General features: G+C 45.6%; 1 protein-coding gene across 1 annotated transcript in view; it reads left to right on the top strand.

The window, feature by feature from the left end:
- Positions 1–3,697: 3,697 nt before the first annotated feature.
- RASGEF1C (RasGEF domain family member 1C) overlaps positions 3,698–20,451 on the top strand; it is a gene marked incomplete at its 3' end in the record, with an annotated part of 31,065 nt that continues 14,311 nt past the window's right edge. The window contains exons 1-6 of the mRNA XM_082490096.1: positions 3,698–3,897; positions 7,027–7,206; positions 8,804–8,926; positions 11,528–11,665; positions 17,123–17,335; positions 19,473–19,547. Coding sequence (XP_082346222.1) covers positions 7,033–7,206; positions 8,804–8,926; positions 11,528–11,665; positions 17,123–17,335; positions 19,473–19,547 — 723 coding nt within the window. The 5' untranslated portion in view covers positions 3,698–3,897; positions 7,027–7,032. The remainder of the gene's footprint in view (positions 3,898–7,026; positions 7,207–8,803; positions 8,927–11,527; positions 11,666–17,122; positions 17,336–19,472; positions 19,548–20,451) is intronic.

Here is a 20,451-nt window from a genome sequence, read left to right as displayed (position 1 = left end):
CTTCACTGTGTAGCCTGCTCCACAGGGCAATTGTTTCTTCTCCTTTGGTCATTACCTACTTGAGTCTCAGTTTGGGAGTCAGTCTTTTCCAAGCTACTTAGATGGTAACTCCAGTTACAGCTTGGACCCCAAAGCCCAGTGAATAGGACTAGGAGTTGGTTCTTCTCCCACACGTGGCATTAAGTAGATCACCTTTGGCTTCAGTTTTCTATCCTGCTGTTTGTCCATCACAGTTAGTGACTTTTGGGGAGGGCAGGATTCACCCGTATGTGAATTAGAAAAAACAGGGCCTTGGTTTTGGTGGTATTGCAACTAAACATTGAAGGAGATTGAAGGCTGCTCTGAGTTGCAGCCCTGTGGAGCCCATTAGATCGTTTGGGCCGACTTCCATCCAGAGAATACGCTCGTTGCTTGTGATCCTTTCTCTTTTCCTGCTATTCCATCCCTAGTTCCTGATCCTTTTGGAGCAGAGCTAATCCTTCAGCAAAGCCCTTCCAGTGTAACATAGAGAGATTAGTGATGGTTGGATAGTACGTTTGGTGGCCGATAATAAAGCTGGCCAAGAATTCTCCAAGATGTTTTTCCAAAATGTCATAGTGTGAACCATCTTCACTTCCTTGAACTCTGGTTTTGGTGAAAGTGTGATCAATAAAGACTTCTGCAGGATTGAGATGGGGTAGGATAGGAGACATCTCCCACCTCTATTCCCAGATGGGAGGAAGAACCAGTCCAACTCACTCTAGAGTAGGTATATTTGTTTCAGTCTGTGCCTTGCCAAATTATGCTTGACCTTGAGTCTCCCATACCCTTGATTTATCCCCTGCTCGTGCTCACTGGGCAATCCTGAGTTCTTGTAAGGAGGAGCCCACTGTCACGGTCAGGATAGTGAGGGAAACTGGAGTCTCCCTTATGGCACAGGTGGACACCCCAGCCTCCACACCTTCCCTTACCATCCTCTCTAGCTCCTGTAATTCTGGCAGGAGATTGTCAAAAGCTTGTGCCTTTCATCCCTGAAGTGGGAAGGGTTTTATTTATTTTGTTAATCTGAAAGTTAAGTGGGTGGGAAGATAAGTCTGCAGCCCCGTTCCATTCGTCACATGGTACCAGCTCTTGTTTCCCCTTGAGAGAGGCAGAGCAGATGGAAGGCAGAGATGAAATGAAGATCAAAAGTAAACAGCATGATTAAGTTTTTGATAAAGGATAAAACACTTATCACATCAAAGCTTCTGAAAAACACATTAAATGTTTCCTGAACATTTCACGTCCACGTAAGCATTAACTTTACTTGCCGTGGGGACATTTGTAACAGCAGGCGGTGGAGTTGGGGAATGCTGGTGGGGTATTTACCCTCATGGCTCTGCTGCAGGTCACCTGGCTGGCACCAGGAAGGCAGAGCTGGCAGCCTGTTGGCCATTCTCTAGCACATCGAAGCTCTCTTGCTGCAGATTGCTGGGCCCATGTTATGTGCATGTCTGGCAGTCCTTTCTTTAAGCCATGCCCTGCTCGGTTTTCCAGGTTTGGGCACTGCTTTTCCAGAGTTTTTAAGGCACTTGCAGATGTAGATGGGCGTAGAGTTTGTGGGCGGCTTTTCTCCCAACTACTGGTGATCCTTTGGTTCCATGCTTTGGCTCGGTGAATCAAGTCCTTAAATATTTTTGTGCAAGCAGCATAATTCATAGTGAGAAGTGTCTATGGATCGCCTATTCATCACTATGTTGGAATACGGAACTGTCCTGGCCAGTGGAGAAAGATTAAAAAGCAGTCTATTGCCATTATTTTTTAATTTCTTTCAAATCTTATGAACATATATATTAGAAGAATGTAAGGAAAAGGCACTTTGTAGTGGCCAATAAAAGCCAAGAATGATGAATGATGAAACAGAAGAATAGCAAAAAAAAGAGTAGAGGTAGAAATAAATACAGGAGAAGATTCCCTGTTCCAGTTATTACCATAAAACCCCAGAATTGGATTTCCTCTGCCGTGGCAATGGGCTCTCTTCCAGCAAACCCGACTTTATAATCCAAAAAAGCCATAGTTGAGCAAGCTGTTGCTGGAGCTGTTATATTTCCCAATCAGAGAATCCTTCGCTGAACACGCAACCCCAAGATCTGGGAGAACATTGAGGAGCCCACCGTGATCCGGTGTGACACCGTTGTCCTCCTCATTCTTGGGGATAGAGTGTCATGAGGTCACCTTACTGCAAAGTGCCCCAACAAGTGAGGAGGAACTTTTCATGTGCCTTCTTGCTCAGCACCACCTGTGCAGAGCTGGGATTATTCATTGCATTGTGCCACTGCTGGTGGACATAACATTTAGGTGAAATTAATGCAAAATGCTACTGAACCATCTCAGTAGCATTTTATGTTGCCTTTGTGCAGATGTCAGTGCTGCGCCCAATCTGCTTTGTTTTCCATTTTATAATCTTGGTTTTCCGTCAGCAGGAAAGAAGCCACATGCCCTGCCTTCTCCCACATGGGAGGTCCTGTGTAACGGAGACGAGTCCCAGAAACAGTCTGCACTTGAATTTTCTTTTTTTTTTTTTTTTTTTTAAGCGGTGCAGAGACATTTTTGCATATCCAGGTCTCAGTCCTTTAGAGCACAGAGATAGTTTAAATGCTGTATGTGTGCAGCCGTCTGTACCATCATTTTGCATGGCGGGGTGTGGAAGTCCACTCTTCACTGAGATCCCCGCACCACCAGCGCTCCCTCCAGAGCACCATTTATGAAAGCGGTCCTTCAAGGCACACATTATATTTTACCCTTGTTACTGCCACCAGAGCCTGCGTGCTGTTAGCAACGCATCTCTGCTCCTTCTGAACCCACAGACATGAAGTCTAGTTTGGGGACCAGTGTATAGCAGTATCTCTTTCCAAAATCAGGGCCCCAGCTGTCCAGTACATTGACTGCTGGAAATTTCTAGGTCTCAGTAAGTATGCATAAGACCAGCAGAACTTGTGAAACTTGGGTGTTTGGCTTTTTCTTGCATGATTAGATTTTCCTGTGCTTAGCAAGGCTGGTGGATGCCGGTCCTTCAGCTGGTGTATTCGTAAGGTCTCTCACCTCCATACAAGTCCTCTTGAATCCAGTGACAGGTCAGCTCACATTGCTCCTCTCTGCCCAGGTGGTCACTCATTTGGGTCTTTCTCCTCTACCCAGCTGCTCAGCTTTATGGCACGTGGAGGAACTCAAGACACTTTTGAGATCTCTCTATCATCCTGCAAATTTTAGTTGAAATTGGCATCTGATTTCCTTCTGAAATGAGATGAACGGCAAAACATTGTGTGTTGAATTGGACTAAAGTTCAGGGAAGCACTTCCCTGCTGACTTTTCATGTGCTTAAATCTCATTGATTTCAGGTGAAGTCCAAGTGATCTTCAAGTGAGGTTTTGGGCAATTTTTGCCACATGCAAGCTGTTGTTTCCAGAAAAAGTGGAAAAAAGGTTTTGTGCTCAACGTGGACTTCTTTACAAATATTTGGTGATCTGGACTTGATTTTTACTTGCCATGGTTTATACTAAAAAGCCCAGAAAGGGTCACTATTGCAACAGTTTGAGAAAGATGTGTATTAGAATCACAGTTAATCAGAAGGGACCTCTCACGGTCATTAGTCCAACCTCCCGCTTGAAGCAGGGCTAACTTCAAAGCTTGCTCAGGTTGCTCAGGTCCTTGCCTAGTTGAGTTTTGAAAGTCTCCCAAGATGGAAATTGACTGTCATTTCCCAGTCCCTCTTCCAATTTCACACGGTGCTCAGGGGAGGATTTTCTCTTATATTCAACTGGAATTTCCCTTCTGCACCCTGAGGTGTTACCTCTCATCCTGTCAGCGTCCTCTTCTGAGAAGGGTCTGGCTCTGTCTGCACCACCTGCCTTTTCCATCATCCAAACCACTGTCAGTACCATAAGACAAATCTCCTTGAGGTTGTTTGCTTATTTGTTTTCCTCTCTCAGTGCTTCCCGTGTTGTTTCTGTATTCTGTGAGAGATTGTCAGCATAACCTTGTCTTCTGCCTACCGCAGGCAGTCACATATTTGGGCTCTTTCAAAGCAAGGTCTCGTTTCTGTTTAGTACTTTTGAAAAGAGTACTTTGGAAACTGCACGAACAGAATAAGATACTGGGTGTTGCGAGCAGAGAAGTCCCCGTCATAAATTCCTGTCTGCCAAATACTGATGTTGGCTATCATCAAGCTTAGTAGCACAAGAGGTTTTTAGTCTCTGTACAGTTGGCCATCATCCTGCTGTGAACGTAACAGTATCAGTTAACAGGGAGCATGAAGCTAAAACCTTCAGGTCTTCTTCGGTGGCAAGTAAGGTGGCAACCAGGCACCAGCTCAGATGTGGCACAGGCCTTGCCCGAAAACTTGAGATTAGACCAGGAACATCATAATAGAAAGCCAAATTTAATTTCTTAACAATACCCATGACAAATGTCTCAGTGACAGTTGTACAGCTGTTTTTATTCAGTTTAAAGAAAAAAGGTAACTTTTTCTTAAGAAGCTTTACTGTGTATTTCGGCAAGATCTCTTACGTAATGAGATGCAAAAGTTCAGGCAATATCCTGTTTAGATACATTTCTATTTGATAATAAAAAGGGCATTGACAGTGAGGGATTACACTGAATAAATTATTACTTTGAGTTCTGTTTTACGCTGGAGCCAGGATGTGCCCTGTAAGTTCACAGCTGTTTTAATTTTTCCTTTTCCTCATCTTGACGGCTGTATGTCCATGAGATTTATTTCTTGATCTGTACGGACATGCAATCCTTCTTGGGATTATTGCCATAGAAACAGGACGTAACACAGAGCGTGTTAGAAGTAACAAATGGGATTTGGCAGTCTTTCCCATTTACTACACAGAGTCGGAGCTGTGTACAAAAAGCAGCAATTACTCGCTCTTAGAGCCTTATTAACAGGCACATCTGCACATTCATTACAACTAGATACTTCAACTTCCATTCTGGCTGGGATGACATTCGGATAGTCTGGTCTTTAAACTAAACTAAAATCCCTGACATCTATTTTATTTTTCAGTCAAGGCAGGAATTTGTTGGGTTTGACGTTTTGGTTCCTTTTTGTTTGATTGCAAATCCCGGAGGCAGCCCGCGCTCCCCTCCCGCGGGAGCCTCCCAGAAGGAGATAAGAGGCAGTAACCGAACCGCCGGCTCCCGGGGAACGGTCCCTCCTTTGAAGGATGAAGTCACCCAAGTTTCGCTCGTAGAGCCTGATCTCCCGCGGTGCTGGGACCCAGCTCCCAGCCTCTCCCAGGGCTTCGCGCCCTGCCTGGCGTACGGGCACGCTGCCCTCCTCATCCTCCGCGGCCCCAGGTTGTGCTGAGTCGGCAAGTTGCAGCAGCCTGCGCTTGGGGGAGCAGGCGGGTTGTGCCAGGCAGAGAGGTGCTTTTGCAGGGGTAAATACAACACGTGTACGTGTAAGTAAAGCTGAGCTGACTGTCTGAGTGACAGCACGTCTACCGGTATATGTGAGGGAGAAATGCAAACTTGAGTTTTGAAGCCGAATCCACAGGGCAGCTTCTGAAGTTGGGTGGGACGTCGAAAAGGCAGAAAACCAGACAGAACAGGGTAAAGAATAGGGCAGAGAAATATATTGGAAGATACGGCATATCTGCTGAGTGCGTGTGACTGAGCACCGGCGGGCTGAGGCGCAGCGGCGGGCAGGCGCCGGCAGCCTGTGGCCCTCCGTCTTCCTCCGTGGGCGGTCGGTGCCGGCTCAGCAGGCCGCGGGGTGCAGATCTCGCTCTTCCGGAAGAAAGAGGTTGTGCTTAGGAGGGAGAGCTAGAGTCCTGGGAGAAGGTTTGTAGCTGCACAGGGGAGTAGAGGTTGGCTCTAGGACTCTTCCCTTCCATCATCTCTTTCCCATCCTCCCTCGCACCAAGTAAAATCAAATTTAGAAGCAAATTGTCAAGTCGCAGGTCCCTTTGCTGACCCGGGAGTGAGCACACGCTGTCCTTTTCCCAGTCCGCGTCCTGTAATGCTGCCTCTAGTTGAGGGTAGAACAGCTTCTAGGGGGGATTTCAGAGGCAGCTGGAGATGCTTTAAAGCTCTCAAGGCAAAATCTGTCATCCCCTCTGCGCCAATAGAGGAATAAATGAACTGTACTCAGCAGAAGAAATATTTAAAGCTGATTTTAATCCACAAAATCGAGATGGAGCCTAGGATCAAACCCAGAGCCCACAAAACTGAAATAGAGGGAGCTTGAATCTGGGCTACGTGCTCCGAGTTTGCCTGGCCTCCTTTTCAAAGGTGCTGAGGACTCTGCATCTCTAGTGAAGTCGATGAGTGCTCAGGATCTTTTTGAAACATTTATTTAGTGCCTAAGTATAGATCTAGGACTGACTAACTTCAGGCTCCAAAAATAGAGCAGGTGTCTGCCTTCTCCCTCTTCCTCATTTCTCTTTTCTTTGCTCTTTAATCTCTTCTTCAGCTCCCACGTCCCCTGTTCCCTCCAACTCCCCTCATTTTTCCATCCTCCTCCAGTTGACTTTGGCTCCTGCTGCTACCCCTCGCTCACTCTGACGCCTCTCCTGTCCCGTGGGAGCCACAGAGCATTTCTCGAGGTGCATCCTGAGCAAGCCTGGGGTGGCACCGCTTTTTTCTCCCTCTCTCACCCTAAATCCTCCGGGCCTCATTCTCAGGGGGACAGAGGTTCAAGCCAACAGGTTTGACCTGCTCAGGAACTTACTCAATTCAAGTCCCAAATATCTCACCTCTCCTACGTGGGACTGGCCAGGGCTGGTAGCAAAAAAGGGGATCACCACAGAGCTTTCAATCGGAGTGGGAGCCTAAAGCAGCTGCTGTTCCTTTCTGGTCCAAAAGCACGAAGCTCAGTGTCCCGTTTTCCCGTGTATTTCCCATCGCAGGCATGATCTGCCAATGACAACTGTAAAAGAGGTTATAATGAAGGGGTCATGTTAATTTTGTGAACAGGAAGCTCTCAATAGTGGCTTGTGTTCTTCAAATCAACCAGAAGACAGATGTGGCTGTGAATCTGACATGAGTTTCTCTCTGTTGTAGGAAGGCATGCCCCAAACGCTGAGTTCTACCAGTATGTTTACCCCATGTGGCTTCAGCCCTCATCTACATACTTCAAAAGAAGACGAACAAGGACTGATCTTCCAGGATGGAAACCTTACCTCAGCATCTCTGGATGCTCTAATTCAGCATCTGATACCTACCACTGATTACTACCCTGAAGTAAGCCATTCACAGTATAATAAACAGTTTAATTTTGATGAATTGGGGCAGCACTTTATGCAAAAGTGCAAATGTGTTAAATTTTGAATTAAGAGGGCTAATTTAAAAGCTGCATACAATTAAAGCTTGGTAAATTGATGCATTGCTTTAAATGCTGTTTCACTGCTCTGTAATTGTTCCCATGAAAAAGCAGATCCCAAACTCGATACCGCCTTTAAATAAGAGAATGGGGTGGGGGGGAAGCTGTGGTGGTGATGAATTAGTGATATAGCAGTTGGAGCACTTCAAAAATAGCAGTGCATCCCAGAGAGGTTTAGATGAAGACTGAAGCAAAAAACTTCAAGTCCGAACTGGCATTAAATTAGCTGAATTTCAGTAAGTGCTGAAGTCATCCAGGTTTGTCTCATGCACAAAGCATTCCATCAGTGACAACCGTGCTCCTTCTCATGGGTTCGTAATTTACCCAGGCTTATATTCACACCGACTTTGCAGTCACTGGACAGCACAGCCCAGATCCTAATCCTGGCTCCATCAGTGAATATTCAGCGTTTCTTCACCAACTGTGAGGATCTAAACTGGAAGCAGGTTTATGGTCCTGCAAGCCATTGACTTCACTGGATTTTGCACGTCCTCGGTGGAATTCAGGATGGAGTTTGACTGGAAGACTTTTAAGTGCCAATATGTCTCTATGGTCAAAGCACAGAGTAGCATTGACTGCATTTGCAGTTTAGAAGACTACAAAAGTTATCAATGCAGAGCAGACAGCATGTTTTAAATTACCCACAGCTCAGTTTCTGATCAGCTAAAAATAAGTAATAAAGTAGCATATCAATTAAAAAAAAAGAACAGAAAAGCAATAAAAACAGGTAATGGACAGATTAGGCTGTGAGATTTTTCATTAAGCAATGTGTGATATGTAATATTATACCTGCTGCTCAGGAGCATGGCTATGTCTGCGGGAGAGAAGATAATTCGGGCACCGGGAGGGGTCAGAATGCAAACAACTGAAGATTCATGCATATATTTTAAATTCGCTGCTGGAATACTTTAAATAATCCAAGGATTTATCCAACAGTCCTGCTTCCCACAGCTTCACAGATGTGGGACTGCGTATGATACGGCTTGGCTGACAGAAATGAATTCTGGGGAGTTAGTAGAATAAACGAGATATTCCTTAAAACAGGCTGGGTGAGACCTGCAGGGCCGTAGCAAGATGTGGCTAATCTGGGGGAGTCTGCAGCTCACAACCCAGTACAACACAGAGGTGCCTGAGCGGCTACACGTTTAGCTTTGACTGGCCTCCGTGCACCCTCGGTTGCGCTGTCTCCTATACCTGGGCTCGCTCCTGTAGAGTGACCTACGCACTGTCCTCGCTGGATGTTTGCACAGGGTTTAGGCAACCAAAGGCTGGAAGGATGCTGTGGCTCCTGCACCCACTGTAACCAGTTCCGTTTTCAGGGTCAGGAATCCTTAAGTCTTCTAGACAGTAAAGTCTCTCCCAGTGGAAATGCAAAAACTGTGGAGTTTGGGGCTTTTATGGCTAATATTACCCACTGTGTGGTTACTTACAGCGGGTCTGTTTGTCTTTCTCCCACAGAAAGCCTATATCTTTACATTCCTGCTGAGTTCCAGACTCTTCATCGAACCCCATGAGCTTTTGTCCCGAGTTTGTCACAAGTGCATTGAGCAGCAGCGGCTGGACGACCCCGTGCTGGACAAGGTTAGTTTATCTTTACAGCAGAAAAATGTCAGGTATTTTCAATGGACAGAGAATTCTGGGGCTCTGGTATGTGTCCTTTGCCTCCCTTTGGACTGAATGAAACTTTCTCATAAAAGATGACAGTTGCCGCTGAGCTCCTGACATTGAGTTATCCTAGTATCCATGTCCAAGAGCAGTGCTCCAGGCACTAGTCACTTCAAATCTTCTCATTTTCCCCTTCCCCCTGTCTCAGTCTTCCCAGGTGACTTTCCTCCTTTACTTCTTTAAGGCTCTGATGAAGCCTGCGGGATGCGAGGAGGTAGGACGTAAACTTCACACGCTGTCAGTTGCAGACGTCGACACACCACTCTCCCGTTTTTACTTAATGCGTCTGCCCTTTTGCTTTCTTGCTTCTGGTACAGTAATATTTCCTCTTGGCCTTCCCTGTCACTTGGAACGCTATGTAACAGCATGCAGCTACCCACTGACCTCCCGTTGCCGGCACCGACAGATCGGCCGCACAGCCGTGCTGCAGAGCGGCGCTGCCTGCCACACCAGGAATGACTCGAAGCAGTAGCGAGGCTGTGACGAGCGAACAGAATGAGAAAATCCAAGCTGTTACCGCGTCGGCGCTCCTCCTGTTTTGCCCTAGGGACTGTGCAGACCCATAACAGTGTGTAACAACACGTGTGCTGCCTCTGGCGGTCCCACAGACATTAGGGTGGAGAGGGATCCCACCGGAACCTGTTCAGTGCTGGATTCCACCCAGGCTCTCCTGGGTGCATTGATGAAGACCCATCCAGTATATTACCTGGAGCAGGAGATGCATCTTCAGTGCAGTGGAGGGAAGAAGAACGTGCATTAGTTGCAACTTCCCAAAACCACCAAAATTCTGAGATGATTCTCAAGATCAGCCTTTCCAGCTTTGAAACTGTACTTTTGGCCTCAAATACCGAATCGCCAACATCTGAACATGTGGGCTTGTTTTTGCCCAGGCAACTGGTTGCATGAGTAACAGGAGCTCTGCCCTCACTATGGGGAGCAATCATCCAGACTACACAGAAGTCTGATACTTGGGTTGCCCATACAGACCACGTTAATAGAAATATCTGTATGAAGTGCAGCATCCAAAACAGTTTTTCTGAGGTATGATGGGTTCTGTTCTCTGATGCTATGACAGGTGTAAATTTTGGAGGATTAAAATGTGAGCATTGCAAGGTTTTGCTGCTCGTTAAAATTTGCAAGGAATGAGAAACGTTACCTTATTACAAAGATCGCCCAATCTGCCTGAGGTGAGTCTGCAGCCTGGACCAGCCTGTAGTAACGCGGAGTCGGTGGGACACAGCTGATTTTGTGTTCCTGAGAGTGGGGCTGACTTTGAAACTTTGCACGCAAGTGACCTCCCATCCCCTGAGTTGTGCCCTGTGTCTTGCACAAAGTCCTCTCCTTCAATTCGTAATAGCAGTTTACACAGCTGGAGCAAATGTCTCCCCAGACCTTTGTAGTTTCCAATAAAGCTTTCCCTTTAGCAGCCACCTGCTGGTCCTTGAGCATGAGCTTAATGCTAGCTGACAGCAGTTATTTTTAGAGATGTGGTTCATTGAAACCTGTTGTTGGTGGAAAGCTGAAATGTGCATTTTAACCACCTTGGTTGAAAAGCAGAGAGCTGTGGAGCTCAAGAGTATAATTTTTGCTGATTACAGGGTACGCTTTAGCTACAGTACGTAGGATGCAGAAGAAGGCTGTTTGTTTTGGTCTGTGTTTTCTGTAAATAAAAATGCAGTTTGTTGTTTAACGCAATTTCCTTTTCACGTGTTCTTGGCTAAGGGAGAATGGAAGCTTTGGAAGCAGCCCTGCTGGCCGTCTTTTGAGATAATACTAATGCACCAGTTGTGCTTTTTCCCCACATTTCCCTCCTCGCCCTGCATTTTCCTGACTATTCCCACATTCCCACTGCTGCATCCTTGGATAAATTTACACTGGAAGTAAAGTGGTCATCAGCTGTGTGTTATGGGAGTGGGTGTCCTTGTCCTATCTTGACCTTGAGCTCATGTGGGCAGAGAGCAACATTATCAGTAGCCCAGGTAAAATTACTAAAGTGCTGGTGTTTTGTCCGTCTTTTCTTCCTCTTGTTACATCTGCCAGTGGTCGCTAAGCAGGTTTTTTTATAAGGCCAGAAGGTAAAAGGCTCACCTCTTTGTTGGTCAAGAGAGGCACTGCAATCAATTTTTCAGGAAACGATGAAAACATAGGAGGGTTGTAAGTACTAAAGGGAAGACGTGTGGTTCAAATGAGTAAAAAGGCCAGATGTTTTTAAAAAAGGTATAAAGGTTGCGCCAACAAAATGTACATCCAACCATAGCCTGGCCAATTGCCTGCAGAATATTTAAATCTGCATGTAAAACAGGCGTGCCTGCATCTAAGTACTGGTATATTTTGCATGCCAAAATATATCATCTGTGCACCGCACTATTTGTTTGCATGTGTGCAGATTTTGCAGGTGCAACCATCAGCTCCTTCTTTGAAAATCTGGCCCACTATCAGTGAGATACATATTTGCTGGGAGAATTTAATGAGTAAATATGTTTCAATCCTTGTCCGTCATTCTGGTTTCCATTTCAGGCACGGATCAGAAAATTTGGACCCAAAATCTTACAGTTGCTGACAGAGTGGACAGAGACATTCCCGTATGACTTTCAGGAAGAGCGGATGATTGGCCATCTGAAAGACATGATTCACAGGATAGCCCCGTGTGATGAGGTGAGGATGTCTGACCTGGGACATTGTGTGGAGATGTTATGTTCATTTTTCTACTTGGTTCCTCCTTTTCCTCCTTTTGCCACATTCTGTTTTGTGCCTCTTCCTGGGAACTCTTACAGTTTTGCTCTCTAACGGTTAAAACCTGTAATAGCTTCCCTGAAAGCCACATCTCTCAGTTTAGGTACCCCTGTGGCAGTGACATGGGAGTGATCAGTGGAATTTATCTACTGCACATCGAATTGTAAGAGAATACCATTCCCGTTTTAGAGATGGAACATCTGAGGCATAGCATAGCCTGAATGTGGTGGTAACAATTCAAGTATCAACAGAGCTATGATCTCCCAAGTTATAGTCTAGCAGAGGAGTGAAGTATCGTGACCTGAGACCAACCGTCCTGGCCAAGCAGCGGCTCAGGGAGTGCTCCAGGATGTTCAGTTCAGTGAATGAGGAGTGGAGGAAGCAGACAGTCGTCAAGTGATTGCATTGGGAAGCTAAAAAAGATCATCAGTTGCCTTAAAGTACCTGATGAAGCCTTCATTTCTCTGAGAAAATGAGTGGTTGTGAAAGAGCAACCAACCAAAGGGCGTTGATGGTCCTTTTCTGTCTCACCTTCTCCATTTCCTTATGTCTTTGATCACCTGTGCCAAAATCTAATTTTCCATTCCTTACTTTACACATCTTCAGTCTGGTAGTTGTTTCTTTTTAATACAATCTTTGCATTTTGTTATATTTTTCGTTAGTGAATCTAACAAGGTTTACACCTTCCTGTCCTGTGTAAAAGAGTTCGCAGGCCCTTGTGCTTGAGCTGGTTGATATTGTAAAGCAGTGACCCAGACAGGAGGTGAGGAGGCGCAGAGCAGCAGACTGTGATCACAGTTTGACTGGTGCCACTGGAATCACCATCAAAGCTCACAGGACCTATGGGCGAAGAGATAGCTCCTGGTGAATCCAGCCTGCTTGGCTGATACGGTGAGATAGCAAGGGTCGGTCCTTACATTTAAAGAAAATACAAATGTTTACGGACACGTAGCTTTTCTGGGAGCATGAAAGTGGCAGAAGACAGCAGCGTGTGGCCTGCTGGGCAAAACTCAGTCTAGATGGCTCTGTGGTCTTGGTGTTCAAATGCATGAGCCATGTGTGTGGCAGAGTAGGACGCAGCGAATGGAGTCTCTGGGAGACCTGCTTGCTAATTCAGGTGGGTGAATCCCATAAATTAATTCAGAAACATTAAAAATACCACAAAAATCCATTAAAATAATAAGGATAAGAGCAAATAGTACATAGAGAGTCTCTAATTACTTCTAGGTTAACCATGGGATGTGGAGGAATTCAGTTCCATTGGCTACATCAAGGCCTAGCTTAAGGCCACAGATGGGTGTGATTCAGTGGAACAAAAAGCACATACCCATGAGTCCAAGAATGAGAGGGGTGGAGAGAAGAGAGAAGGGTTGCAGGTTAGCAGGGTTGCAGCACAATGGGAATGAAATGGGACCCTCCTACCCACATGAAACAGGAGATAAATTGAAACAGCTGCTCTTGGGCTGGGCTGGCATCACGGCTGGCACTTTTGGGTGGCTGTAGGGCAGCATCCATGCTGCCGATCCATCGACCAATCCATTGGTTGGCTCAGCTGGCCAGCCCATGGGAGAGAAGGGGTGGGAAAGGCATGTTGCATGACGCTTCGATGGAGGTGAAGGGAACACAAAGGACTTTCAGAAAGAGCCAAGGTGGCCTCAATTCCATTGACTAGAGCAGTAAATCTTCTCCCTCAAGGGGAAGAGGCAATGAACTTGCTCCTGCCAACCACCAAGAAGGGTGCCTTGTAGCCCTTCAGCATCTGAAGTGAGAGAAACCTATACAGACCCACCAAAATCATGTCCGCTGGAAAGAATGAACCAGCCAAAGGACAGAGAACAGGGGCTTATGGCTGCTCTTTAAAAGCAGTAGCTGCCCAGGTGAAGAGCCATAAGTGCTAAAAATAAACTTTTTGCATACAAAGCAATAGCATATTTCCCTAACCCGAGCAAGTGGAGTGCTTGCTCGGGTTATGCCCACACCTTTGCTCTGGAGTGGGCATAGCTGTGTACCAACGCTTGTAGGTGCCCTGGGGGGCAAATCATTGTTTTTCAAATATTACTAGGCACTATTATTTCAAGTGATTATGCCTCAGCAAAATCAATAATTAATTTAAGAAACAGCTGCAAATGTAAATTTCCTTTTTTTTAGGGGACAGCACGAAAGAGTAGTGGTGCCCATTAGTTGTTTGGAAGAAAGTTGTTGCCATTGTGGATCATAGAAATTAAAGATTGAAAGATTTGTGAGGTCATCTAGTCCATGTAGGTTAATGCAGGATTTTCCCCTGCAGTGTATGCTCCTGTCCTTTGTAGAGTCCACTTTCTAAAGGCTCTGTGATGTGCTTATAAAGGTGTCCATGCTGAGAAGCATTTCTTAGTAAGTGCTGTGATTTGCATTTAGAGTTAGAAATTTTAATTAAAATTTGAGCTCCTAAGCCACCTGCTGAGGTTTGCCGTCTTCAGAGGAACTTTTCCAGTTAAGAATGAAACATTTTCTTTAAATATTAAGCAGTAGTATGCTTCTTTTGACAGTTAATGTGGCAATGAAGTGAAATCAGTTGATAGAGTCCAGCATGCAGCCCTTGTGCAATGGGGGGTCACTTTGTGGCAAGGTAATTACCAGCATGCTGAAGGTAATGAACAATGTTGTTTTCACTTAGTGAACATAGTTTAAAGAAGGCAGGAAATGCTTTTAAAAGGGAAAAAGCAGGATTTTTATTTTTTTTTAATTTCTCCCCCAACACATACAGAAAAGCTTTCTAGACAAGGGTGCACCCAACTGATTTTCAGTGAGTCTCTTCAAGAGCTCTAATTTCTGAATAATCTTCTTTGTGTCCGTTAACTGTCTCTCTTATTTCATTCTTTATTAGGTGGTTGGCTTACCTGAATCTTTGTTGACTGTTGTCTATATCTATATTATTACGCTGTATTCCCTACAAAACTAGGTGAAACTAGATCTCTCGATAAGGATTTATTGTAAGACTGGCTAATACGCATGTCTTTCAACCAGTCTTGTGCTGCTTTTTGGCTTTTAATCCAAACAGTGAAGAATTTGATACTGCACAGACGTGCCTGGCCAAGATTTCTCATCCAAACTCCTTTTGAAAGAGAAACAGGTTTTCAGCTAGAAGGTTTTTAGCCAAATGTTTTATGTTCTGTAGAAGACTTGGATTTCAGTGTTGTGCCGGCCCCCCTGCACCAAAATGAATTCTCCTGTTTACAAAGTATGTTCACAAAATACCAAAAATGTTGCTATTTGAGTTTCCACTGAAAAATAACATTATATTTGTAGAGCTTGATAAGTTGTGCTCAGATTTGCAAACACACCTAGATGTAAACCAGAGAAATATTAGATGCAGTTCAGTAGTTTGGGTCCAGGACAGTCTTTATAAATCAAAAGGGTGACCATCTGCTTGAATGAGGAATTACATGAAGGCGGCCAGTAGTCTCTTGTCCTTGGAGCTAGTATACTTCAGGAACAGATAAAAACTGAAAGAATGGGGGTTAATTTTCCAAAAATTATTTCAAGTCTTTATTTTTACATCTTCCTCACTCAATCTTCGCTTTTCCTATGTGATTTACTTCCAAATAGAACATGTGTTGTCATTCTCCAAGACAAGTCCCTCCAGCCTTCTAGGTACTTGCTTCATTTTGGACTTATCAGCTCTATTTTGCAAAAAAGTCTGACTACATCCTGCTTATCTGGGCCCTGTTCCAGCCCAGCTCAAGAGAGCATCTTCCTTGAGTGAAATGAGAGGTTCCTCAGCAATGTGAAACCTTCTGCTAGAAAAGCCATATGATAGTTATGGTGTTGCAGCAGAAGTTGAAGTACTTAGGATGTTCTGAAGGTTTCCAGCCTCAGATTGTAACGGAGACGGGGTAGAACTGAGCATGTTATTCTTCACTGTGAAGTAGGAGATGCTACTTCCAGTGTGCGGATGGGATCCTGTGTAGGTGAGAAGAGCGCTGACTCTGGCTTCTGGTACCTTGAACACCTAAGCCATGAGTGCTGTCAGTGCCTAACACTGAAGACTGTCCACAGTCTACAAAAGTCTGAAGAAGAAGAAGGCTGTACCTGAACCATGGGATTCAGGAGTACTTCCCAAGACTTCACTTGGGCTGTGTACAGCTTGGGATGCAACACAGGTGTGTGTTGGTCTTTGTGGGAAGGTGCACTCTGGCCAAGTCCCTGTTGTGATGATGAGGACTGCGTGGAGGGTGCCAGGGCATACATCTGCTGCGCCGTACAGATGTAACAGAAGAGGGCTTCGTGCCAGCTCTGGTTTCACACTGACAGACTACAAACTGATGTTACTGGCAAGTTGACGTTACTAAATTCTGTTTGGATGGGGAGTGAGGAGTTATTCCACGTGTGAGCAGCCAGAGGATCTCTCCACTGTGTCTTTGTGCTGGAAGAGGAGCTGGTAGCAGGCCAGCCTGCAAACTATTTTCCCAAGGGCCCCTGTGCTTTGAAATTGAGCAAGCACCCGTTGCACCCATGCCCGATGCTCCTTTCTCTGGCCGGGAAAGCCCATGAGGCCGTGTTCCTCAGTAGGGTACGCCCTGTGCTCCATGTGAGTCTTTTGCCCAGGGACATTAATCCATGTCTTTAGAGCCCATCCACCAGTTCTCTCAGTTGTTTCAGTTTTATCATGTCTGCATCTGTCAGTCATGAAGAGTTGAAGGCATTTCTTTCTGCTGATCCTCCATGGCCAGTGGCTCCACTCATTGTCTGTAAAGAGCTGCTCCAGCTCTGAGAACAACCTGAGCAACTTAGTAATCATCACCCTGCTGAGCACGTGGCTGCGCTTGGAATACGATATGAGCTTTCTTTAATAGCAATTAACATTTTGGATATTAAATACTCAAAGCCACGCGATGCTCAGACCACTCCAACAGCAAGTAGCTGCGTGCTTCTGCTGCTCTCAGCTCAAAAGGATGGAGGGAATAGTGTTAGAAACATTTCTTATTCCTAATAAATAGAGTTGACTAGGCAACACTAACAGGTAGAGTTCTCGGCCAACGCGTAGCAGACATAAAGGATAGATACCGAATGCCGCTACGCTCCAGAAAGCTGCAATAACTCATGTTGTAGCATGACATCTCCTCTGATCCTGCTGTTGGCAGGAATATGCGAGTCTCGGTGCCAGCCCAGCCCACCAGCCCTGCCCGCCTCTTCTCTTGACTGCAGTCTGTTTCTGTGGTCCAGAGCACAGAACTGTAATTAAGCCAACTGGTTATTCTGAAATAGGCTTGTTGACAATAAAATGGTAACCTGTTGCTGGCTTAGGAGTATTTTGCAGAAGGGAAAATTCAGCATAAAAACACTCCTTTGTCAAGTTTTGCGAGGGGTTTATGTTTCTTTCTCCCCCTGTCTCTCCAGGCCTACTGGAAAAAGATGAATCAGCTTTTGCAAACCCTGAATCAGAAGCTTGCAACCCTCAGCCATGGGCAAGAAGGGATTGTCAAGATCAGTGCTGCTGTCTCTGATAAGCTGGTTGCCTTTAAAAGTAAACCTCCATCAATTCAGAGAGAAATCCTGAGCGTCTGCAGTGACCCTTACACTCTGGCTCAGCAGCTGACACATGTGGAGCTGGTAAGTGGGAATGGTTCCCAACTTCTGCAGTCAGAGATATTATTTTAAGCCATCAGCTGCTAAGTATTCCAGACATAACCAAAAAATGTCTGCACTGCTGCAGCACATCCCGTGCTGTCTCAGCACTGCAGCAGGAGGCCGGGTTTGACAGGTTAAGAGATGCTTGGGAAGCAGGCCATGTATCAGAGCGGTCCTGTGCATCTTGGGGTGCGTCACGTCCCTTTTTCAGCTTGCTTATTTGTGAAATGCCGGTCGTTGTCCCAGGAAGGTCAAGGCGTTCCCACTTCTGTAAGGTGCTCTGAGCCCCCCACCCTGAAGGTGCTATTGAAATGGCTGGTCATTAGCCTTTTTATTAATTTGGAAGAAATTTTAACAGTTCAAATGCATTCCTACAGATACACAAAGCATCTGAGTTGTTTGATGTGTTTTTCATTCTTCCCTTTGGGACTTTGTGCACAGACATACAAGGGTGTGCAAGTACCACCCACACCAAGTCCTGCTGCTGCCCTTGTTGGACCCCAGTCCACTCTCCAACAGGCTTTTGATGGTATTTGCTCCGATTGCAGTACCAAGATGTTGGACAGACTGTTGTGTTGCACACTCTTCTCCCGGGTTCAGGTCCTCTGTGTAGACCTCCTGGATGTTCAAAGAAGAACATAAAACATTGCTGCCATCTGCAGATCTCTTGGTGCTGTAATGATTCCCTGCTGCCTGTCCTGCTGTAGACAGTGTTCATCCTTGAGAGCAAGGCTGGGAAAACAAACCATGAAATGGACTGTGGCTTGGAGTGGATATCAAGGAATTAGCCTTGGGAATTCTGAAGGTAGTTGATATTCTATTTGTTAAGAAGTGGAATAGCTCAGAACCCCCAAATTTAGGTTCATCTTCTCACCTTGGTTAATTTTCAGAACATGCAACTTTGGCTCTCTGCTTTATATAGCTTAAGCCAGAGAGTAGAAGTCCTTTTGCCTGGAGTTTTTCTCTTGCTCTTCTTTTCTTCCACAGTACAACTGGCTCCCAAGGGGAGATTCCCTGTACCGGGGCATCCCTGCACTTTTAAAACTGATGCAGCCAGAGGTTTTCATTCCACTTTACTGTAATCAGTAGTCTCTACCTTCTCTTTTACTTACTGCATCCAGTACACCAACTACTCTGCAGGAAAACTGTCTGATGCTTCTGTATTAGTAAGACTTATTTGCTACTTATTTAATAACAGTTATTTGTTAGTGAAAGTCCCGTACAGTTATCAGTGACAAGGTAAGAAGCCAAGAGAAAAAGCCATAGAATTTGCACTTCAGCAAAACTACCATTGATTTTATTGTTGCTTGAGTGTCCGAAGTTTGGGCTGTAAGAATTCCAACATACCTCCTCTGAAATACCTTTGTGACCTGCAACCTACTCAAAATATTTTTTCTAATAAACATATTTAAGGGAATTGAGAAGCCTATAAAGAAGGCCAGTGGTATGGCTGGAACTGCCAGGATTGTTCAGGAGCTGGTGGAGATGGCCTGTCTTTTACTAAGAGACATCTGGATGCTTTATTTACTCTTGTTTTGGTTAATGCCTGGGACCCTCTACAGTGTAAGCAATGCCTTTAATGTAAACCTGTGCATCTTCAATGCCTGCCTTCCTCAGTGGCACAGAGCCACCACCCCAGAGCATCACCTGAGCTTCCCTGGGTAGGGAGGTAGGGTCAGAGCACTATGTGCGCAGATGAGCAACGGATTGCTATGGTCACCAGAGCACAGCGTTACTACCATTTTCACAGCTGGGAAACAAGGCTATTGGGGAATGCTGGACCACAGCAGGTCTGTGGCAGCGTCAAGCGCAGAACTGAGGTCTGCTGGCTCCCAGATGGGGTCTTGTGCATCCAGCACCTTTCTCTCTGCGCAGTGGAGAGGGCTCTTACTGTGGTTTGTCAGTAATGAGACATGTTTTTTCTCATTTTCTTCTTTCTGCTGAAATAACTCTAATTGTTCTTATGAATTTTAATGTCTGGTGCTAGTTGGCTGTCTACCAGTTCAGTAACACCATTCAGAGCGGACAGATAATGGGGATGTCTTACCAAGAGAAACAGAAGAGATTCTGGGGTGGTTTCTTATTTCTTCCTCTCTCTCTATTTTCCCCTCTCTAATAGGAAAGACTAAGTCACATTGGACCTGAGGAGTTTGTGCAGGCATTTGTCCATAAAGACCCTCTGGATGGCACCAAGGTATGATTTGTCTGCATGCAAAGTGTCTCCTGTGATTAGTGTTTGTTCTAGATGAACTGATGTGATGAGATCCAGAAGAGCAGGGCCTGGGGCATGTGTTGACCATGGCCAGGCCAACTGATGACCTGTATTCTCACAGCAAGGTTGGGGACCTGTTGGTAGAGCTCGCCCTGCCAGGTCATTGACATTCCTTCCTGGTCAGAGTATGTCCTAGCCCGAGACTGGCCAGCACCCTGATGTTCTGCTTTCTGGCTGGTTCCTCCTAACCTGCTTTGACCAGGACAGATGGCTTGTGGCTGTACCCAACCAGGGAATGTCTGTTCCGAGCACTGAAGGCGTAAAGACTCTGGATGTGATGTAATGCCCATTGTGTGTGCCCAGACACCACAGTAATGAGTCAGTGCGTCATGAATCAACATACTCTTCTCTCTCTACACAATAACTTTTAACCCAAAGCACCACAGGGAATGGAGTGCCTGATAAGGGCTTCATCCAAAGTCTGTGGAAGCCAGTTGGAGTCTTTCCACTGATTCCAGTGGGGTTTGAAGCAGCATTTCAGTGAGTGCCTCAATAAGGAAAGAGACTTCCTGGCTGGAGAGGGAGAGTCAGAGATTTCACATACTACCACAAAAGAGGGTGGCAAATTCTTCCCCGGAACTGCATATGGGCTCCTACTGAGATCATACATCAATGGCAGAATGTCATCATTGGACGCTGAACATAACAGGAAGACCTCTGTTTATAGTGCTGCCCTAAAAGCACCAGAATAGCTTGTAATGGTGAAAAATGGATGGATGGATGGATGGATGGATGGATGGATGGATGGATGGATGGATGAAAAGTGCAACATTGGGCTCTTTCCTTCTCTTATTGGAGTTATGGAACTTCTGCAGTTGGTTCTGGG

This window comes from Vanellus vanellus, assembly GCF_965231255.1.
Source record: "Vanellus vanellus genome assembly, chromosome: 13".
In the NCBI taxonomy this organism is placed as follows: domain Eukaryota; kingdom Metazoa; phylum Chordata; class Aves; order Charadriiformes; family Charadriidae; genus Vanellus; species Vanellus vanellus.
The sequence above is the reverse complement of the archived record's forward strand: the minus strand, read 5'-3'. Positions and strand labels throughout refer to the sequence as shown.